Source organism: Giraffa tippelskirchi, chromosome 9, assembly GCF_054371585.1.
Source record: "Giraffa tippelskirchi isolate mGirTip1 chromosome 9, T2T-mGirTip1v1.2.pri, whole genome shotgun sequence".
Taxonomy (NCBI): Eukaryota; Metazoa; Chordata; class Mammalia; order Artiodactyla; family Giraffidae; genus Giraffa; species Giraffa tippelskirchi.
In genome coordinates this window covers 126,071,678-126,095,636 of record NC_137283.1, presented here as the reverse complement: position 1 = coordinate 126,095,636, position 23,959 = coordinate 126,071,678, and the positions used below count along the sequence as shown (strand labels likewise).

The 23,959-nt window shown below is 40.4% G+C and overlaps 2 protein-coding genes across 25 annotated transcripts in view; one reads left to right on the top strand and one right to left on the bottom strand.

Moving 5' to 3' along the window:
* Positions 1 to 23,959, top strand: part of ANKRD6 (ankyrin repeat domain 6) — a 198,918-nt gene that overhangs the window by 500 nt on the left and 174,459 nt on the right. For 2 of the 24 annotated variants that reach the window (XM_081528527.1, XM_081528517.1), the window contains exon 1: positions 21,830 to 21,979. The exons of the other annotated variants lie outside the window; for them this stretch is intronic. The gene's annotated coding sequence lies outside the window, so the exon portion shown is untranslated. Of the gene's footprint in view, positions 1 to 21,829; positions 21,980 to 23,959 lie in introns of those variants that run through there. 24 annotated transcript variants of the gene reach the window in all.
* The window catches only part of LOC145521915 (uncharacterized), a 74,942-nt gene that overhangs the window by 5,035 nt on the left and 45,948 nt on the right, over positions 1 to 23,959 (bottom strand). The window contains exon 2 of the mRNA XM_081530878.1: positions 33 to 285. Coding sequence (XP_081387004.1) covers positions 33 to 285 — 253 coding nt within the window. The remainder of the gene's footprint in view (positions 1 to 32; positions 286 to 23,959) is intronic.

Below are 23,959 nucleotides of genomic sequence, written 5' to 3'. Positions count from 1 at the left end.
AACTTGGGGGAGGGGGCAGAGAACTTTCTCGCCTTTGCACGTCCCCTTCCTCTTGCTCCAGTGAGCTGAAAGAGTTTGTAGAAAGTGGTGGTGGTGGTCGGGGTGTGTGTGTGAGGGAACAGGGGTCCCCAGGTATTCCGGACGCGGAGACCCGGCAGTCTTGAGGCATCAAAGGAGGGTCTCCTCTGGTCGCCAGCGGCCCCCGCCGCCCCCGGGCCTGCGGCCGGCTTCGGAGTGACCGGACTTGGCTGGGTCGCGTCTGCAGCCTGGTCCCTTCCCTCACCCCTTAGAGAACCGCAAAGGGGCGTAGGCGCCGGACCACCGGGGCTATTCTGCCCCTGGGAGCTCCGTTCTGGCTGGAATTAAGCTCTGTAAAGAGTTAGCAAGTGGCATGTCCCAGAGCTCGAGGAAGCGAGCACGTTGTTTGGTCTGAATTGAGACATCAGTTCACCGACACTTGTCTTGGAAATTTCAGTGTGGTGCTTCCGGTTGATTTGAGGAAGGGGAGGGGAAGTGGCGTCTATTACTTGTTACCAGAGAGGAGCTTCAATTTCCTAAAGCGGGTCAAGCATGTTTTCCCTAAAGCGTGGTGAGATGGTGTAAGTGGTGGTGGAAGAGGTTCCCTTTGGGGTTATGAGACTGAGTCTTGATGCGTCTTGTTAGGTGCGTGACTTTGGAAAATTCATTTTTTTAAGCCTCAGTTTTTAGAATTGTAAACTGGTTGTATTGTACGTAACCTGGTAGTACTGTTGTAGAAATTAAATGTAAGTGAAAAGCTTGTCATAGAGCTCTTGAACGTTGGGCATTGTTTTTGTGAGCCTGTGGATGAAGAAAGTCATTTCACGTTTAGGTAACATCTACTAGGCCACTGTTAGTGGGAAGAACTTGGGGAATGAATACAAACACGCCTGGGTCCATGGTGGTCCCACAGTGCACTGGTGGTCTCTGGGGGGAGGCGGTCCCATCCTTAAAATAGCAACCTTGGTTCTCCTGGGGTCCTACCTGCTGACTACACCTGTTTATCGTCCATCGTCCTTAGCAGCTGCTTAATATATTGTAAATGAAGAATTTTTTAAAAAATTAAAGATCCTAATTAAAATCAGAAGCGTTTTCTGCACTCTAGGTCATAAATGAGGAGGGGAGAGAGGAAGAAGGGTGGAAAGGAATAAGAGCCCAGGAAAACTACTGATGGCACATTGGGAGATATAAACCAAAGGTGATAACAAAATGCCAATTTGTTAACTCCTGGTTCAGTGGTGGCACCAAAAATTAACCTTCGCTTCTCACTCAGACCCATCAGCCTCTCCAGAGCCCCTCCAGATAAGTACATAATCCAAGTAAAAGCAGACAGTTTGTGATCCAACTCTGCTTAGAGACAAGGCACACATTCAGCTCCCAGGGCACACGTATGCTGAAATTCTGGGGCCGCCACTGTGAACTATAGTGTGCATTCAGAAAGCAACAAATGGAGAAGTACAAATTAAAAAATGAGAACAGAAGACACACCCAGGTACCCATCACCCAGCTGAAGAACCAGAGTATCCTTAGAACCTTGCAGCCCCGAGCACTCCTCCCCATGGCATTCCACTTCTCTTTTATCTCCCGGAGGAACCACTAGTCTGGCTTTTGTGTTTATTTTCCCATTGCTTTTCACACTTAATATCTGATATGAAAAACTCTGTGGAAGGCAAGTTTCTAAATAACCATTTTCACAGTAACCTGGAGCCTGTAGAACTTAAAAGCAGGATATTGAGAGTAAGATGCAAACCACAAAAAAGCTGAAAGTATCAAAGTGCTGGGGAGAGCAGTCTCTCTGTCACGCTTTGCCTCGGGTTTCGTTGGCAAGGCTCCGCGGGTGTGTTCTGTCTGTATGGGGGAGGCCCAGTCTCTTCAAACATAGCTTGGAGGCTATAATTTTGAAAGCTTTGCTTGAGTCTCTAAGAATTGGAAAAACAGTAATTTGCATGCATGTGTTTTAGAAGTCTTTAAAAAAAATACCAATTATCCAGAGGACATTGTATTGGGATTTGAAGGATTAAGCCAACTGAGAGTGACCTTTAAAAACGGTTTTAACCTAAATTCTTCTTTTTCTGGTTGTGATGTTAGTGTTCAGGACTTTTAAGTTATTTCTTTGGGTTGACTCACAGCCCTCCTCCGTGAATCGCACACATTCTGTCACTTCTTGGTTAATCAGAGATTCCTAAACTTGGTTCATAGTGCCCTTTGTATCTCAGTAATTTTTTCACAGTGCCCCTAGTTTTCAGTAGCTAGTAAGTAGTTAGGTTGAAATAACGTAATAAGTATTTATATCCTAACAACATAGAAGCTGTTTGAAGAAAAATGACACACATAAACTAAGAGAAAAAAAATCTATATCATTCTTAAATAACCACAGTTTCAAATGGAGTGTGTGTGTGTGTGTGTGTGTGTGTGTGTGTGCTGCATGTGCGCACATACACACTTGGGATCTGATTGGATCCCAGTCTCATTTCCTGTCCCACATTAATTTTTCTGCAGCACTCGCTTTTTATCACAGCAACCACTGAAAACCCACGCTTTGCAGAGATACAATGTCATTGGTAGGAATGTGATAGGATCTGATTTGGCAACTGTGAACTCCACCAGCCTGTAGGTTCAACGTCCAACGTGTTGAGTACACTGTGTTTCCCTTGAAATTTTTGGAAATCCTGAGTTGTCCCTGTGAATTTGCTACAGCTCTCCCAGTGCCTTGGGGAACAGTTGAGGAATTGTTGGTCTGAGATAAAACCCGGTTCCCAGGAGAGACCAGTTACTAAGGAAGGTGTCTGCCTGAAAAAGCCCCAAGTTAAGCTTCTGTGGGGGTTTCCCAGGTGGCTCAGTGGGTAAAGAATCTGCCTGCACTGTAGGAGATGCCGACAGACTTGGGTTCGATCCCTGGGTCAGGAAGATCCCCTAGAGGAGGGCATGGTGACCTAACCCAGTATTCTTGCCTGGAGAATCGGGAGAGCGACCTAGCACACACTAAAGCTTCTGTGTGCAGTGGGCTTCATCTTGGTTTTCTCCTGTATGAAATAGAGTTGGCTAGAGCCTTCCTCATAAGACTCTTTAAGAGGATTAAACTAGATAATATATATAAAACCACCTTTTAAATACCTGGAATACAATGGAGTCTCAAGAAATAATAGCTGTTTTAATGGTTGTTATTATGTATGTGAGTGCTAAGTCGCTTCAGGGGTGTCTGACTCTTTGCGACCCTATGGATTGGACCCTATGGATTGGACCCTATGGACCACGAGGCTCCTCTGTCCATGGGATTCTCCATACAAGAATACTGGAGTGGGTTACCATGTCCTCCTCCAGGGAATCTTCCCGACCCAGGGATTGAACCCGCGTCTCTTATGTCTCCTGCATTGGAAAACGAGTTCTTTATCACTAGTGCCACCTGGGAAGCCTGGTGTTGTTATCAGAAAAGTGAAGTCACTCAGTCAGTGTCCAACTCTTTGTGACCCCATGGACTGTAGCTTACCAGGCTCCTCCATCCATGGGATTTTCCAGGCAAGAATACTGGAGTGGGTTACCATTTCTTTCTCCAGGAGATCTTCCCGACCCAGGGATTGAACCCGGGTCTCCCACTTTGTAGGCAGACGCTTTACCATCTGAGCCACCAGGGAAGTCAGTTGTTATTATAAATAGTACCAAATCAATGTCCAGTGATGGATATATGTCATTGCCCATATTTAAGAATAGTGGGTGCTTGAAATCTCTGTTAGCAAATAAACTATGAAGTAACTAGTTTACATTATAGGATGATTTATTGTTTTTTTCAAACAGAAAACTCTGGTTTACTATTGTGACGATCTTTGATTTTATTTAGACCATCTTTGGAATACTCATTTTCAGTGACCACCATGAGCCCTGGTTTGGACTGAGCCTGTATTAGTGCTCTTCTAAAGGGGGTACGGTTGTCTTATGTCTTGGGAAGTTTGAACATAGGTGATAGGCTGGGAAATGTTTCAAGTAGGATTTAATTTCTGCGTACACTTTTAGGACAGAGAGGCAGATAATCTTTTCAGATGATATATATATATATATATTTTAACTGTGTTTATTTATTTTTGGCTGTGCTGGGTCTTCATTGCTGCTCACAGGGTTTTTCTTGTGGCAAGCTGGGCTACTCTCTAGTTGCGGTGCACAGCTTCCTCACTGCAGCGGCTTTTCTTGTTTCCGAGCACGGGCTCTAGGGCTCTCGGCTTCAGTAGTTGGTTATAGCATGCCGGCTCCGTATTGCGGCTCCCGGGCTCTGGAGCACAGGTTCAGTAGTTGTGGCACACCGGATTAGTTGCTCTGTGGCAGGTGGGATCTTCCTGGATTATGGATTTGAACCCATGTCTCCTGCATTGGCAGGCGGATTCTTTACCACTGAGCCACCAGGGAAGCCCAAATGATATGGTTTTTATTAAATTGCAGAGCATCCCACGATAATGCTTATCAATAAGAGATACTTGTTAGTCTTCCAAGGAAAGGCTGACTTGGATAACGATGTCACAGATGGCTGTCATAGTTCCTTTTAAGAAACAGAACTTTCTTCCCTTGTCCTTTCCTTGTCCAGATCCCAAGTCTAAGCTAGGACCGAGTGATATTTTAACAATTTTGAAGAATACGCTCAAAAATACATTCATCATAGTGATGTTTCCTTAGCGTAGTTGTAGATTTTATTGTTGCTTTCTTCAGTCATTTATCATTGGGAAGCCTGTACAGAAGTGTAGGTGATACTTCCAAATTGACCTTAAATTTTTTTTCTGTTTGTTTTGGTTTATCATGTTGAGGGTTTTTTTTTCGCCCTCGATAAAATTTGGGTATATTTGTGTGTGTGAGAAACTATTTAATCACTTCTTCTGAAGTGATCATTCTTTTTCCATTTCATGCCCATCTATAGATTATCAGCATTATTTTTCTTTAACATGTTGCTTCCTTTTTTAAAAAATAAGAATTTCATATCTTGCCTTGGTTAGGTGGATTATATTTAATACTGAACATCTTTTTAAAAAAATGTTTATGGCTGACTTAACAATGTTATATTACTTTCAGGTAAACAGCATAGTGATTCATGATTTTTATAGATAATACTCAATGTCTTATGGTTTTAGGGTATAAAGTAGAAAACTGCATTGGATATTGAAATGTGGATTAGAATGAATTGCTTTCTTCCTTTTGTCTGCAACTCTTACTTAAAAGAAAATTGAGCCAAGGAGCAACTAAGGTCATGTGCCACAACTAGAGAAAGCAACAGGCAGCAACGAAGACCTTCACAACCAAAAATAAATAAATAAAATTATTTTTTTAAAAAAAAGAAAATTGAGAGTCAGAAAGTTTGAGCATCGATTTAACTATTAGAATCTGATATTAGCCACAAAGTGCTTTATGAAATGCTTTACTTTTTTTTAAAAGGTTGTTATCCATTCATGATGATGGTGATTTAGTTTCTAAGTCATGTCCAACTCTTGCAACCCCATGGACTGTAGCCCACCAGGCTCCTCTGTCCATGGGATTCTCCAGGCAAGAATCCTGGAGTGGGTTGCCATTTCCTTCTCTAGGGGATCTTCCCGACTCAGGTATCAACCCGGGTCTCTTCACTGCAGGTAGATTCTTTACTGACTGAGCTACCAGGGAAGCTCAATCCGTTATAGTTATTATAACTATTATATAGTTATTATGTTGGCTATATTTCCCATGTTGTACAATACATTCTTATAGCTTATGTTTTACCTCATAGTTTGTACCTTTGGGTCCCCTACCCCTATACTGCCCCTCCCTTCCCCACTTGCCTTTCCCCCTGGTAACCACTAGTTTGTTCTCTATATCTGTGAGTCTACTTCTTTTTTGTTTGTTTGTTTTAGTGACTAGTTTGTTGTATTTTTTAGATTCCACATCCAAGTGATTATCATACAGTATTTGTCTTTCTCTACCTGACTTATTTCACTTAGCATAACGCCCTCCATGTTCATCCATTTTGCTGCAAATGGCAAAATTCCATCTTTTTTATGACCAAATAATATTCCATTGTGTATATGTGTGTTTGTGTGTTGCACATCTTCTTTTCCATTCATCTGTTGATGGACACTTAGGTTGCTTCTGTATCTTGACAGCAGCTGCAAATAAGGCTGCTATGAGCATTGGGGGACATGTGTCTTTTTGAATTAGTTTTTTGTGTCTTTCAGATAAATACCCAGGAGTAGAATTGCCGAGTCACATCGTAGTTCTATTGTTAGCTTTCTGGGAAACCTCCATACTGTTTTCCATAGTGACTGTACCAATTTATATTCCTACCAACAGTGTACAAGTGTTCTCTTTCCTCCACATCCTTGCCAACATTTGTTATTTGTGTTCTTTTTGATGATCACCGTTCTGACAGGCATGAGATGATATCTCATTGTGGTTTTGATTTGCATTTCCCTGATGATTAGCAACGTTGAGCATCTTTTCATGTGTCTGTTGACCATCTGGGAAAGCTTAATATCTTCATATACAATTAGGAAAGGGTATGTAAGGATGAAAAGATTTAATTTAAATTTGGGAGTTTATTGATAGCTAAATGGACTTAATTTCTACATCAGTGATTTGTTGTTTTCAGTTCAGGAAGTGGAGTTCCCATAATGGAGATTATGGGAAATATTTCTGTCCATGATAGTAAAAAACATTCTTTTAAAAAAATTGAGATACCAGCAAATAGCAACCAAAAATGGAAAAGTAGTCCAAAGTAAACTAGTATTAATAACTAAACAAGAATCAGCAAGGTTTTGTTGTTGTTGTTGTTGATTTTTGGTAAAGGACCTATGCTTTGAGTAATGTTCCTAAAAGGAATAAATACAAAAGAATAAGGTCAATTTTCCTTACCAATATTAAGTAGATAAGAGGTGAAAACAGAACTTAGTTCTCTCTTAGTTTTCCACATCAACTCTAGGAATCCTGCTGTCCATCATCTTGTCGAGTTGGGTAGAGGGGCATGTCCGAGGCCTTGGGGAGGATGGAAGGACCACGGCAAACACGGTGTGGTCCAGGCTGCCAGCTCATTGTGGAGCTCTGGATGGTTTCTGAGAGCCTCAGTTTTCTCTTCACTGAGGGGACTAGACCAAAATATTGCTTTAAAAAATGTGTGGTTCTGTGAAATTATTCATAGTCACAGGGCAAAATCAGCATTCTTTTTCTTCCACACTTCTGAAGTAGATGCCGTTGAGTCAACCTGATCATCTGTGGACCAGAGAGAACTAAGGAGATTGTTAACTTGACGTAACCTGATGACTTCCTTTTATTATGAGCTTCAGTCGCTTACTGTGTTAAGTCCTTTCAGACTGTTCGTGCCTGTATTCACACTTGGGAATATAAATCCAAAATACCATTCTATTTTAAAACCTGATTCCAAGGTCAGAAAATTTATACTCTTATTTCTGTAAATTAGAGTTTTCAGTTTTTAAAAACGTTAGCATTTTATTCTAACTCTGGGCAAGTCCCACAGAAATCTGATATACAAGGAAATTGCCTCCAGGTGACAAGTTTGGGAAGTATTGTGTTTTTCCCACCTTTGCATCTCTGCAGGAATTTTAGACTTCTTAAAATGAACATATATTCAGTTTATGATCATAAAAATAAATATATCAGGTATTAATAAAAAGCTGTAAAATCACACAAGAAAATTCAGTGTTAATCATATGTATTAAGGAGAAGGCAATGACACCCCACTCCGGTTCTCTTGCCTGGAAAATCCCATGGACAGAGGAGCCTGGTAGGCTGCAGTCCATGAGGTCGCTAAGAGTTGGACACGACTGAGCGACTTCACTTTCACTTTTCACTTTCATGCAATGGAGAAGGAAATGGCAACCCACTCCAGTGTTCTTGCCTGGAGAATCCCAGGGACGGGGGAGCCTGGTGGGCTGCCGTCTATGGGGGGTCGCACAGAGTCAGATACGACTGAAGCAACTTAGCAGCAGCAGCAGCATATGTATTAAAAAAAAAAACTTTGTTCCCGTAGTGGAACTATTTAGATATTCTAGTAACTAAAATATTTGCTTAATAAGAGGTAAAAATGTAATAACATGAGATGGGCCTATTTTATCATGGTTAAATGGTAGTGATTTCAATTTATTATTGAGGATAAAAATAAACCAAATCATGAACAATTTGACTTGGAAAATTTCAGTTCAGATTTTTCACAAAGCTAAATTTTTTCTCTTTCTTTGTCAGGATAACATGTCTCATGCCAGTCTTTAAAGTTACTTTTTAGCTAGAAAATACCAAGTGAACAGTAAGTTCCAGCATGAAATTCTGGATTTGACCCAGTTTAGGTAGAATGCTGAAATGCATTGTGTACTGTTTTGTATTATGCCATATATAGTCTAAAATATTCAAGTACCACAGAGCAGACTTCTTGAATACACATATATGGATGCATTTGAGTATCCTCGTTATGCCCTATATTTACAGTTTTGGTTAACCTTTGATTAAGAGGCATGTGCTTCAGAGCTAATCTTACTGGGTAAGATGCCCGGTTCTGGCACCTATTGGTTGTAAAATTTTTGACAGTTTACTTAATTGTCAAACTGCCTCAATTTCCTAATCTGTAAAGTGGAGGTTTGATACAGTTTTGTACTCTGACTATGGTGATAGTTACATGAATCTGTGAATGTGATAAAATTCATAGAGCTACACACACACACACACACACATACCCTGAGCTCGTGGAAAAAGTGAAATCCAAGTAAGTTCTGTAGTTAATAGTATTATACCAATGCCAATTTCCTTGTTTTGATAATTGTACTCTGGTTATGTAAGACAGTTGGAGAAGGAAATGGCAACCCACTCTAGTATTCTTGCCTGGAAAATCCCATGGATGGAGGAGTGTGTCAGGCTTACAGTCCACAGAGTCACAAAGAGTCAGACACAACTGAGCGACTTCACTATGTAAGACGTTACTGTTGGGAGATAGGGTACATGGGCACTCTCTGTACTATTTTTTATTGTGATGTACATGACATAGAACTCACTATTTCAATAGTATTTTAAATATGCGGTTCAGTGGCATCAGTTTCGTTCTCATTGTTGTGTAACCATCACCACTGTCAGTCTCCAGAGACTTTCATCATCCTGAACTGAAACTGGGTACCCACTTAACAATAACTCCCCAAACTCATCTCCCCCAGACACCTGGTAACCACTGTTCTACTTTCTTTCTCTGTCGATTTGACTACTTGAGATGCATTATATAAGTGGAATCATACAGTGTTTTTTCTTTTGTGTGTGGCTTATTTTACTTATCGTCATGTCTTTGAGGTTCATGTACTATTTTTTTTTTTTTGCAACTTCTGTGAGAAAGTAGTAATGTTTAAAAATAAGATTTTTCTTCTATTTTCTTTTTTTTGGCTGTGCCACGTAGCATGCAGGATCTTAGTTCCCTGACCAAGGATCGAACCGGTGCCTGTTGCCGTGGAGACACAGAGTCCTAACCTTGGACCGCCAGAGAATTCTCTCAAAATAAAGTTTAAAAAAGAAAAAAATATCCCATTGATGGTGCCCCACTGCTGTACCGCACCAAGGCATAGAGGCTAGGGACAGTGCAGGATGGCCAGCAAAGCCAAAGTAACATTATGTCTCTTTCCTTCCTCCTCCTTATCCCCAGTCATAGAAGAGATGAAGGAATAGCTTTGTTCTCTCTTGCATAGGCAAGAGCCTGCATTATTTATTAGTAGGTTGCTGTATCAACCTGAGGCTGCTGCTGCTAAGTCACTTCAGTCGTGTCCGACTCTGTGTGACCCCATAGACAGCAGCCCACCAGGCTCCGCCGTCCCTGGGATTCTCCAGGCAAGAACATTGGAGTGGGTTGCCATTTCCTTCTCCCATGCATGAAAGTGAAAAGTGAAAGTGAAGTTGCTCAGTCGTGTCTGACTCTTCACGACCCCATGGGCTGCAGCCCACCAGGCTCCTCCGTCCATGGGATTTTCCAGGCAAGAGTACTGGAGTGGGGTGCCATGGCCTTCTCCGATCAACCTGAGGAGAAGCTTTTAAATCTCCCACTATAATGGGGATCCCTGGGCTTCCCTGATGGCTCAGCGGTAAAGTATCTACTTGCCAATACAGGAGACCTGGGTTCAATCCCTGGGTCAGGAAGATTCCCTGGAGAAGGAAATGGCAACCCATTCCAGTATTCTTGCCTGGAGAATTCCATGGACAGAGGGACCTGGCAGGTAAGAGTCCATAGGGTTGCAAAGAGTTGGACATGACTTAGAGACTAAACAACAACAACAAACTGCTGCTGCTGCTGCTAAGTTGCTTCAGTTGTGTCCGACTCTGTGTGACCCCATAGACGGCAGCCCACCAGGCTCCCCCGTCCCTGGGATTCTCCAGACAAGAACACTGGAGTGGGTTGCCATTTCCTTCTTCAATGCATGAAAGGGAAAAGTGAAAGTGAATCGCTCAGTCATGTCCGACTCTTAGCGACCCCATGGACCGCAGCCTACCAGGCTCCTCTGTCCATGGGATTTTCCAGGCAAGAGTACTGGAGTGGGTTGCCAGTGCCTTCTCCAAAACAACAACAAACTAGGGATTCTTAACGTGAGGTTCAGAACTGATGGACTGCAAAGGCTCTAACAGCTTCCAGGATTTAGGTGTGAGTAGTTAATGCTTATTTGTATATATGAAAGGGGAAACATTCCATAACTTTTGTTATATTCTTAAATGATTCTCTAACCCCCAAATAGTAAGCACTACAAGAAAATATAATTTAAATATAATTTATAGAGCTCTTCCCACCCCGTAACAAGCTTTTTCACTTGGGTGTCTTAGCCCCTTTCAGTTTTCTGGTGTATCTTTCCCCTTACCAGCCTCCAGAGGCTTTCTTGCTGTTCAAACCTGGGAGAAGCCTAAACAGTTTTTTCCCCTCAGCCTCCAGCCATTCTCTCCTGTGTCCTACAAACTCCAGGATCCTCAAGTAGCCCCAGAGTAAACCATCTTCAAGTCTCCAGTGGGCAGAGGTGGGACTCAGTGGGACTGAGCGGGACTCAGACTCTCTGGAGAAATTGTTACTGTTCAGTGGCTAAGTGACGTCCGACTCTTTGCGACCTCATGAATTGCAGCGCACCAGGCTTCGCTGTCCTTCACTGTCTCCCAGAATTTGCTCAAACTCATGTCCATCGAGTCAGTGATGCTGGAAAAATAGGAAGAAAATAATACTTGAGGTACACAGCTATGGAAAACTCAGGAAGTGGTTCTGAATGACTGAGGTTCAGTAGATTCTGCTCCAGGGGATGCAAACTTAATTTTCAGATTGTTTTCTGGTTTACACTTTGTGTTATAAATGTATTATAAACGTATCATACAATACATTCTACCTTGTGGAGTATCCAGTGGTTTAGGTGAGCTAAAAGATGTTAGGTATCAGAATTTATTTAACAAATAGAACTCCTCAGTCATTGAGACTGGTTTTTAACTCATAAATGGATTGCGCAAATGGGAAAAACTGTAACTTGCAAGTTTTTCTTATACATGTGATTCTCTAATCTTTGCATCCATCTTAGAAATCCTTCAATAAATCGTGACTTGACTCATTTATTCAACTCAAGTATATTCTGTTTGAGTAGGCTAACTGCTGTAACAAATGTCTCCAAATCTCAGTAGCTTAAGCCAGTAAAAGTTTACTTCCATCTCACCCAAAGTCCAAATAGGTTATTCCTGGTTAGGCAGCCCTCCTGGTTAGCTCTTCTTCAACTGATTCTCAGATAAAGGGTCCTTCCATCTTGTTAAACCGTCATGAACAAGGTGATTTCCAGTGTCACTACAGGGGTGAAGAGAGGGTGGGAAAGGCATACCAGAATAACTCCTTCCACCAGCAAGTAAAAACATTACTTCTACTCACATTCCATTGGCCAGAACCAGCTCAAATCCCCACCTCAATTTATGGAGGCTGGGAAATATATGTGCCTGGGTGGACAACTGCTTCTGAGCAATAGTGATTTACTTTAAAAGGGGAACAGAGCTCTTTGATGGATAAGTAGCCATCTTTTATATTAATATGCTAGTCTTTTAACTGGTCAGTTCAGTGTAACTGTGTCATATGATTTATTTCTCACTTTCCAAACAGCTATATATAAAGTGTTATGTCTTTGTAGTATAAGGTGTGGGTGAGACCTTCCTACAGGAAACAATTTTGTCATAATTCTTGAGTAAATAGAAATAGGATTAAACCATCTAGTTTCATACATTTATTAGGGAATGAAGTGTATTTTATTTTATTTATTTAGAGTCATCCAACTCCCTAGAGAATTGCACATTTGGGAAAGATGGAACAGAGGAAGATTAGCCAAGAACAAGAATATGCATGTCTCATTGGGTTCATGAATGTTCTTGTAATAATTTACTTCCAGCTGCTGGCAATAGGCAAGTATGAAAATTTTCCTCTTCTAAAAAAAGCAGTCTTCACCATGTGATGTATTACGCTGTCATAAATTAAGTGCAGCTTTTACTTATTTGCTCTTTGTTGTTGTTGTTCAGTCACTAAGTCATGTGTGACTCTTTGGAAACCCATGGACTGCACACCAGGCTTCGCTGTCCTCCAGTATACCCTGGAGTTTGCTCAAATTCATCTCCATTGAGTTGGTTGAGTTCATCTCATCCTCTGCCACCCTCTTCTTTTGCTTTCAGTCTTTCCCAGCATCAGGGTCTTTTCCAGTGAGTCAGCTCTTCGCATCAGGTAGCCAAAGGATTGGAACTTCAGCTTCAGCATCAGTCCTTCCAATGAATATTCAGGGTTGATTTTCTTTAGGATTAATTGGTTTGATCTCCTTACAGTCCAAGGGACTCTCAAGAGTCTTCTCCAGCACCACAATTCGAAAGTCATCAATTCTTCAACACTCAGCTTTGTTTATGGCCCAACTCTCACATCCATATATGACTAGTAGTAAGTGGAAAAACCATAGTTTTGATTATACAGACCTTAGTCAGCAAAGTGATGTCTTTGCTTTTTAATACGCTAAGTTTGTCATAGCTTTCTTTCCAAGGAGCAAGTGCCTTTTAATTTCATGACGGTAGTTACTGTCCGCAGTGATTTTGGAGCCCAAGAAAATGAAATCTGTCCTTGCTTCCACTTTTCCCCCTTCTATTTGCCATGAAGTGATGGGACCAGATGCCATGATCTTAGTTTTTTGAATGTTGAGTTTTAAGCAGCTTTTTCACTCTCCTCTTTCACCCTCATCAAGAGTCTCTTTAGTTCCTCTTTGCTTTCTGCCATGAGAGTGGTATCATCTACATATCTGAGGTTGTTGATATTTCTCCTGGCAATCGTGATTCCAGCTTGTGATTCATGCAGCCTGGCATTTGGCATGATGTAAATAAGCAGCGTGACAATATAATGGAAACTAAAGTTGTAAGATTTGGCTATATTTATTTACTTGAAACTATTTTGTGCCTGAGAGGGTGCCACTTAACTATATCCAGCATCTAACAGCTAGAAATGGAGAATATTGAGGGATTAATAAAATATCATGTGAAAGATCCCAGTACCTAGTTGGAGTCATAGAGAAAGTGGTCCATAACTTAGTAGTTACACCAACTATATGGGCATATCTTGTTTCATTGCTGTTTGCTTTATTGTGCTTCACAGATACTGCATTTTTTACAAATTGAAGGTGTGTGGCAACCCTGTATTGAGCAAGTCCATTTTCACCATTTTTCCAATGGCATTTGCTCACTTTGTGTCTTGTGTCATGTGTTGGTAATTCTTGTAGTATTTCAAACTTTTTCATTATTATGATGATGTATGGTCAGTGGTCTTTGATGTTACTATTGCAAAAAGATCATGACTCATTGAAGACTCAGATGATTATAAGCATTTTTTGGCAATAAAATATTTTAAACTTTTTAAATAAATAAAATATTTAAAATAAACATATGTATATTTTTAAGCCATAATGCTATATCACACTAAATAGGCTACAGAGTAGTGTAAATATAACTTTTATGAGTACTAAGAAGTCAGAAGACTGCTGTGACTTGCTTTATTGCAGTATTCAGTTTATTGAGTGGTCTGGAACCAAATCTGCATCGTCTTTGAGGTCTGCCTATAGTAATGTTTCATTTATCTGTTCATAGTTGGGATTGGGCTGTTTTACCTAAGGAAGAGGTGCCAATAATTAATATTTACCACCTTTTAGGTCCTAATTTTTTGCCTTTTTTTTCTTTTTTAAATTATGAAAGTATGGGACTTCCCTGGTGGTCCAGAGGCTCAGATTCCACTCTCCCAATGCAGGGACTGGGGTTTGATGCCTGGTCAGGAAACTAGGTCCCACATGACAAAACTAAGACCCAGTGCAGTCAAATACATAAATAAAACTAAAAAAATTAAATTATGAAAGTATGATAACACATTTACAGGAGACTTGGAAAATACAGAACAAAGTAACATATAGTTCCACTATATATTACAATTATTTTTTTAAGTAGATAAATAAAGATTTTTAGTTGGAGTTTCAATGTCAAACTCTCAAAAATTAGTAGGATGAATAGACAGAAAAGTAGAAGGATATAGTAGACCTAGAAGCACCACAAACCAATTCAACATAATTAAGATTTATATAATTTTTACACAACAGTAGGATACAAATTCTATTCAAGTTCCCATAGACTATAAACCAGGAGACACTGGAACATATCCAGGGCATAAAACAAGGTGCAAAAATTTCATGGTCTAAAGGTATTGAAATCATACAGAGTCTGTTGTCTTAGCACTGTGAAATTATGTTAGAAATCAATATCAAGAGATATTTGAAAATAACCCACATATTTTCAAATGTAATGTGACATTTACCGAGAGAGATTTTTGATTCAGCCATTGAAAGCCTCGATAAAGTTAAAAGACTGAAAAAACAGAGGGTGATTGCAGAGAAGAAAGCATTTAAATGAGGAATTAATATCAACCTAATTTTTAAAAAATAATTATATTTTATGGTGCCATGTTGGAATTAAAGATGCACGAGACCAAAGGTCAGCAAACTATAGCCATGGGCCAAGTCTAGCCCACTCCCTGTTTTGTAAAATTTTTTTAGAACATAGCCATACCCTTTGATTTCCATCCCGTCTGTGGCTGCTTTCACACTGTGCTAGCAGAGTTGAGTAATTGTCAGAGACCACACGACCCACAACATGTAATGTATTTATTTACTATCCCTTTACAGAAAGTTTGCTAACCCTTTCACTAGACTTAAATTAGTATAATTTGGGGGACTTCCCTGGTGGTCCAGTGGCTAAGACCTTGAACTCCCAATGCAGGGGGACCCAGTTCCATCCCTGGTGGGGGAACTAGATCCCACATGCTGCAATTAAGGGTTCCTATGTCGCCACTAAAGATAGCTAGAAGATCCTGCATGCCACAACTAAGACCCAAGCAGCCAAATAAATAAATAAGTAAAAATAAAATATTTTAAAAATCAGTATAACTTGGTTTGAGATGACTCTGTTTCTATGGACTTTCCTGGTGGCTCAGACCATGAAGAATCTGCCTGCAATGCAGGAGACCTGGGTTCAATCCCTGCATTGGTAAGATCCCCTAGAGAAGGGAATCCTAGTTAGGATTTACTTAATCTCTGGCCCACAGTTTACCATCGTAGTGGGGATAATAAAACCTACCTATCGAGAATCTAAAGTAGATTTTAAGTGATCTCACGTAAGTTACTCAATTGGTCTTGTAGTTAGCAATCTGCCAGTCTGTCTTCCAGTCTTTAGATCAATCCGTTTCCAGCTCACCATGAGTAAGAATCATCTGGGAACTCTATGACAGTTCAACGATGCCCACCCTGATTCCTCAGGGTCCTGATTCAGCAGATCCAGGGAGATGCACGCGTAACAAGCACCTCAGATTTTGATGGAGGACCTTAAGTTACTCAGACCCTTGTGGCAACTTGTCTTTGGGTCCCTAAAAATAGTTTCTCTGGTAGCTCTAAATATGCTTATTGACTCACCCCAGAACTGAAGCTTTGCCTGCTAGATAGGAGAGCGTGGAACTGAGAGGGGAATGCCCAATGGCATTAGTCATCAGCATTCTTCACACGTGCAGAGATACCCGGCCATGGGCTTATCATAGAAATCAAATCATTCACTGCCTGACTGCACCTATACAGCCATCTGCTGCCTTGCTTCCAAATAGAAATAATGATAGGGATGTTGGCACTGGGGCTTCAGAAAAAGTGACTGGTTTACATTGGAGCTCCGTATGCCTCTTGATGCTAAAAGGGAACAAATTAAATCTAAAATTAGCATTAAATCCCTTTTTAAAATCAAAATAAAAGTTAGTAGCAGAAGAAGTTACCAAGAGAGGAAGAACCTAAGTGCAGGTGTTTTATAGGCTCTTTAGGAACGGTTGCTTATTTAATTATTTATAATTTCCTTAATCTCCAGAATGTATTGTCCTAGGTTACCTGATACTTAATGAACGGCTTGCTCACTGAAGCCTTTGTTTCCCCCCATTTGCTGTTCAAAAACTTAGTACAGTAAAGAGCTGTAAAGCCAGTCATGAATAATAGCAAAATCTCCTGGCACCTGTTGGGTTTTTATACAATACGGAAAAAAGTGAGTACCCCCACCTCAAAAAAACCTCCAAAAACAAAACCCAGAAAAATAAAAACTTGAGGAATCGAAAAACCTCACACTATCAATATTTAATATGAGTGGAGCTGTGTTGCTGTTCAAAAGCAGTTTTAAAACTGAGGGTCAGGTGCATTGAAACATTTTGCATCTTTGCTACCCTGCTGAAATAAATCCTGGATGGTTGATTGGATGTAAGCCAGGGTATTTTGTACTTTGAAATGTAAGAGAAGTAAACACTTTACCGTCCAATGAGGGACTTGCAGCTAATTAGATACCTTCCTGTTGGGAGATGTCTTGGGAAACTTATCTCAAAAACATATGCTAATAAGGATTTAAAGAATCTTATGTAAGATTAGCAAAGGATTCCTTTCAATAATGAGTTCCCTTAGACTCAGGATATTTACTATATGATCAGAATTACTAATCATTCAAAATATACCCTCTTTAAGGGAGCCCAGCATTTCCCAGAACGTAGGAATACCATAGAGGAACAAGGTTCTCAAAAGGTTGCTAAGTAAATAACCATCTTCTATTTTTATTAAAATGATAATGTTAGATCATTCCTTTTCTTCCCTGAAAAATATGCAACAGGTTTAATTTATCTCTCCATACTAGAATTTCTTTCCTTCCTATTATTAAACTCTTCAGAAAAGGCCATTTTGAAAAAAAAATAAGGCTTCTGTCTTTAAAAATTGATTATTCTGATATACCAAAAGCTAACTGTCTTGATGCTTAGTGCATTTCTGTCTTTTTAAATCCAAAATTCACAAATTTAAATTCTTCCCTTGGTATTTAATGACTCATAAACACTAACACTGTGGTTATAACTGACTGGTTGTGTTAAAAGTGACCATGCTTTTGTGCTGAAAATAGAACATGAAATACTCTACCAGATTTTGCCCCAGGATGTCTGTGCACTTTCTTATTATGCCTCTCTCTCCCTCTGCCTTTGTAATTCCGTTAATGTCAGAGACATTAACATTGAGGGTAAGCAGGTAAATCTTAAGAGACTTGGAGTATTTGCTCTGAATTTACTAGCCAGCTAAACTGGATGGAGGTTGATATCTCAGTTATATAAGGCATACTTTTTGTTATTCAACATGAAAGTTGTGCATATAGTGGAGAGAAAACATATTCCTCAAATCAGTAGGCCGATAAAAGCCATGATGGATTTTGCATGAAAAAAGGAATGTCAGAGGCTGTCAGGGTATTTAAATGAGGGGAAAAATTCTATGTTATAGTAATCAATCTAAAAGGAAAGATGAAAAAGAATGGATGCTTGTGCAGGTATAACTGAATGACTGTGCTCTACACCTGTAACTAACACATCATTGTTAATCAACTATACTCCAATATAAAATAAAAAATTTTTGTTTAATTAAGAGAAAATGAAAGGAACGACCAAGTATTGATTGTAACCTAGCCAGATACCATGGGGCTTCCCTGGTGGCTTATTGGTAAAGAACCTGCCTGCCAATGCAGGAGACACAGGTTCAATCCCTGGGTCGGGAAGATCCCCTAGAGAAGGAAATGGTAACCCACTCCAGTATTCTTGCCTGAGAAATCCTACAGACACAGGAGCCTGGCGGGCTATGGTCCATGGTGTTGCAAAAAAGTTGGACATGACTTAGTGACTAAACAACAACCAGACACCATAAATCCACAGCAGCACTGTCTCAGCCTCACAGAATAAATGATATTCATTACATTTGAGTGTATTGTTGCCCTAGGATTAGGGAGGCCAAACTGTTTTACTGTTCTCTGCAGTCTAATCTCTACCTGAACAATAATTCAGAAAGAAAAATGTTAAGGTCAGTGACTTTCCACCTCCCTACGTATTTGTGTTTTTCTTTCTGATTAGCATTAGGTACTGTATCTTAAAACCCCAGGCCTCCACATTCAAACCTGGCTGAATGACCTCTCCTGGGCATGGACAATACAGATGCCCTTCAGGAGAAGTCTGCTTCATGGGAGACTGTCAGGCTTTAAAGAGAAGAGTGTGACCTGGCTGCCAGGAGGCTTAGTTTCCAGTTTCATGTCTGACCAAAGTCTTTGTGCCTTCTGCCAAGTCACTTTCTTACTTCTGTGGCTTTTCTTTTCTTTTAGAAAGGTGACCAATGGCCCACTGCTTCAGATGGGTCCTCATTCACTAGTCTCCTGCCTCTATGGGTTTGAGTCACAAAAACATTTTTTCGCCTTAACAAATTATTATAAGCCAAATACTTTTATAATGGCCACTCTAGTCAGGAAATCAAACTTTGCCAGTCACCCCAGAAGCCCCTCCTTGGGCTGCATCTCAATCATAACTCCCTCTCTCCCTCCAAATTAACTACAGGCCACCCTTGCCTGAGCTGTGGTGCTATAAAGAAAATAGAGCATGCTGAAACCCTGATTCCTAGTGTTATTTGCTCAGTCGTGTCTGACTCTTTGCAACCCCATGGACTATAGCCCTCCAGGCTCCTCTGCCCATGGGATTCTCCAGGCAAGAATATTGGAGTGGGCTGCCATGTGGGTTGCCATTTCTTTCTCCAGGGGATCTTCCTAACCCAGGGATCAAACCTGGGTTTCCTGCATTGCAGGCAGATTCTTTACCATCTGAGCCACCAGGGAAACCCTGATAGGCTATCTTAATAATCAGTGGGGAAAATTTCGATTTTAGTAGGACCTTTAAATGTTTGGCCAAAACATTAAAAACTATTCTACTGTCTGTTACAATTGTATAGGGAAATTTAAAAATACCAAAGTTTAGTACACTGTAATTTGAAACATTAGCAACACTGAATATTAGACTTTTATTTTCTTTGTAAAATCTTATCAAGAGTAGTTTGGTTTGCCTTTTCCCATCCTATAACTTATGATACAGAACAGGTAACTTTTCAGAATTTATTTTATTGGTGTATAGTTGATTTACAATGTTGTGTTAATTTCTCCTACAGCAAAGGAACTCAGTTATACATGCAAACATATACAGACTTCTCTGTCCATGGAATTCTCCAGGCAAGAATACTGGAGTAGGTAGCCATTCCCTTCTCCAGGGGATCTTCCCAATCCAGGGATCAAACCCAGGTCTCCTGCATTGCAGGCAGATCCTTTACTTTCTGAGCTACCGGGAAGCCCTATATACACATGTCTATATGTGTATACGTTCTTTTTCATATTCTTTTCCATTATGGCTTATCACAGGATATTGAACATAGTTCCCTGTGCTCTACAGTAGGATCTTGTTTATCCGTCTTCTGTATACTAGTTTGCATCTACAACAAGCATCTTTTCTATGCCTTGATTAACTTTCATGTTCTTGTCGAAGTCTGGATCAGTTTCTAATATTTTATCCTTTGCGCTTTCAGTGTCTTGAAGTGTTTGCAGGAGTTCCGTTCATGTGAAGCTTTTGCAGCGTCATTTCTTCATCCTTTTCATCTCCACACTTTCCTAATTTATGGTGATCAGTGCCCTTCTTTGGGTTCTTCTGGCTTCACATCTGGAGTCTTCAGGTGGTAGCTGTGTCAACTTACCATGGTCAGCCATTTCTTTTGTGACTCCGTCCTATTCCATTCAAATTTCACTTCCGACTTTTCATTTCTTGGTTTCACTTTCTTCTTTGTTGGCTAATTCCCTCTTTTAATTGCTCATTTTGGGAAGCTATTAGGTGGATTTTTCACTGGGAGACAAGGAGACAACACTGTCATGTGGTTTGTTGTCTGTGTGAACTAACAAATGACCAGTGGCTGATCACTGGCAGACTGGGAAAGATGTGATGCAGTTGGTCACTAATTGTGATGCACTTCTGTTGATTACATAGTGATTTGTAGACCAGAGAGCTGTTAATTGGTACCTCATGCAGTTCCTCAAAGTTAATACACCGTGGTAAGTGAGTTGGAAGACTGGTATAATTTAATCTGTGGGACCTGAAATAGTGCATGTTAGAATGTACAGGCAGCCTACACGTGTAAAGTGTAGGCTGCCTGGATTATTTGTTATAGTAATCACTTCCTTGTGTTTTTTTGTACCTCTGCTATCCAAGTGTGCATCTTTAGGTACTATGATTTAGTACTGTTCCTTAAAATGCTTTTGTTATGTTCTCTAAGTCTTTTTTTCTTTTTAATCCCTGGGTTTCCCTTCTGTGGGGCTTCCCTGGTGGTTCAGACGGTAAAGAATCTGCCCACAATATAGGAGACCCAGGTTCGATCCCTGGGTCGGGAAGATCCCCTGGAGAAGGGAATGGCAACCCACTCCAGTATTCTTGCCTGGAGAATTCCATGGAGAGAGGAGCCTTGCAGGCTATAGTCCATGGGGTTGCAAAAGACTCAGACATGGCTGAGCAACTAACACTTTCAGTTTCCCCTCTATATTAGTTTGCCAGGGCTGCCATAACAAAGCACCAGAGACTGAGTAGCTTAAACAACAGAAATTCCTTTTCTCACAGTGCTGGAGACTGGATGTCTCAGATCAAGGTGTTTATAGATCCGGTTGTCCCCTGAGGCCTCTCGCCTTGGCTTGCAGATGGCTGCCTTCTTGCTGTGTCTTCACATATTTTTTTTCTGTCCATGTGAACTCCTGGTGTCTCTTTGTCTTCTTATAAGGACACCAGTCCTGTTGGTGTCCTACCTAATGGTGTCCTATTAGGGTCTGCCTCCATGGCCTTGTTTTAACTTAATTACCTTGTTGAAGACTGTGTCTCCAATTGCAGTCACCTCCTTAGTATGGGGAGTTAGAGCTTCATATGAATTTTGTGGGGAACACAGTTGAGCCCATCACATATTCTACTCCTTTCTTTTCTTTACTGCATATCTATCAAAATCTTTACTACTTATCTTATGGGCTTGTTGACTGCTGGTTACATAAATCATAAACCATAATCACATACATTTTTCATCAAGAGTCATGATCACTCATGAAGGACAGCATTGAAGATTAGGCCTAGGTTACATTCTAGTTACTAAGCTGTATAACAGATCACCCTAAAACCTGGCAGCTTAAAACGGCAATAATTATTTATTGTCTCTCAAAGTCTCTCAGTCAGGAATTAGAGAGTGACTCAGCCGAGAAGTTCTGACTCTGGTCTCTCAGTAAGACTGCAGACAGATTTAGCTGGGGCTATGGTCATCTGAGGATTTGGGGCAAGGAGGATCTACTTTAAGATGCTTGCTCACTTGGCTGGCATGTTGGGGATGGCATGTTGGTGGGAGCCCTCAGTTCTTGCTGTGTGGCTGCTTGAATGTCCTCACAGCATGGCAGCTGATGTCCCCCTGAGGGAGTAATCCAAGAGATCTAGACAGAAGCTGCAGTGGATCGTCATCTTCACCATGTTCTATGGGTCACATGGATCCAGTCTTGATTCATTGTTGAAGAGGATTCCACAAGGGCATGAATATAGGAGGTATGGATCTTGGGGACTGGCTGCCATAAGTTGGATGCATAATAAGTGTCATCCTTTTGGGAAACCTGTTTGCAAATCTCTACCTTTCAAATGCTTGCATATCTTACAAGGCATGTCATCAAAGTTAAACATTACTAAATGTCTACTTTGTGCTTAATGAATTAATATTTTTAAGAGTTTTCAAGGTAACATTTTATTCTCAGTCTTTATGTTTGTCTAAAACCATTATCCAAATATACCTATTAGTAGATTTTTCTTCAACTTGATCATTCCTTTGAGATACTGGTCTTTAAAAAAAAATTTTTTTTTAACTTTTTAATCTTTTGGCCACCATGTGTGGCATGTGGGGTCTTAGATCCCTGACCAGGGATGGAACCCTGGCCACCTATATTGGCAGCATGGAGTCTTAACCACCGGACCACTGGGGAAGTCCCCTGAGATACTTATCTTAATTGATGGATCCTGAACTCTAAAATGTGGGAGTTTCAGATATCGCATAAGCCTTTATGTGAAGTAGGAGATTTTACTAGAAATGACAGAAGAGCACGTGCTAAGAAGCAGGGAGACTATATAAAGAAGAGGAAGCAAGTTGAACAGGGGTGAAGGTGAGTAGTGTGGAGAGTGTATCAGTTGATAGGAGAGAATAAAATTGGTGTGAGATGAAATGACTTATGAAAGGTTATAAATTTGTGCTACAGTTTTTATTATGTGCTGTTTGTAGAACGATATATAGTTATCTAAGTGATTTCGTAGTATGAAGTAGGAGATTCATGGCTTTATTAAATCAACTTATGTCCAGATGTAAAGCTAATGCTAATGCTTTAAAATTTACAAATAGCTGGGGAAAGAAGAGAAGTGAAAGGCAAAGGAGAAAGGGAAAGATATGCCAACTGAATGCAGAGTTCCGGAGAAGAGCAAGGAGAGATAAGAAAGCCTTCTTAAGTGAACAATGCAAAGAAATAGAGGAAAACAACAGAATGGGGAAGACTAGAGATCTCTTCAAGAAATTTAGAAGATACCAAGGGAACATTTCATGCAAGGATGGGCACAATAAAGGACAGAAACAGTAAGTACCTAATAGAAGCAGAAGAGATTAAGAAGAGGTGGCAAGAATACATGGGAGAATGATACAGAAAAGGTCTTAATGAGCCGGATAACCCTGATGTTGCGGTCACTCACCTACAGACAGACATCCTGGAGTGTGAAGTCAAGTGGGCTTTAGGAAGGATCACTACGAACGAAGCTAGTGGAAGTGATGGAATTCCAGCTGAGCTATTTAAAATCTTAAAAGATAATACTGTTAAAGTGCTGTACTCAATATGTCAGCAAATTTAGAAAACTCAGCATTGGCCACAGGATTGGAAAAGATCAGTTTTAATTCCAGTCCCAAAGAAGAAAGGGCAGTGCCAAAGACTGTCTAAACTACCATACAGTTGCACTCATTTCTCATGCTAGTAAGGTTATTCTCAAAATCCTTCAAGCTAGGCTTCAGCAGTACATGAACGAAGATCTTCCAGATGTATCAGCTGGGTTTAGAAAAGGCAGAGGAGTCAGAAATCAAATTGCCAACATTTGTTGGATCATAGAGAAAGTAAGGGAATTCCAGAAAACATCTGCTTCATTGGCTACTCGAAAGCCTTTGACTGTGTGGGTCACAACAAACTGTGGAAAATTCTTAAAGAGACAGGAGTCCCAGACCACCTTACCTGTCTCCTGAGAAACCTGTATGCAGGTCAAGAAGCAACAGTTACAACCTTACATTCTTCTTTATTGTTAATATTCCATTGTATAAATACCACATAGGATTAAAATTTTTTTAATAACTCATATTCACTCGTAATTCAGTATTTGTTAAATAAAGATGTTTTGGGTTCATTCATAAAGGAAAATTAGGAACATTTTTAAAATATGGTAATAGTTTAAGCACCTTAAGGTGTTATAGTTTGACTCTCATACAGGACTTCACACAGCTGCAGAAAT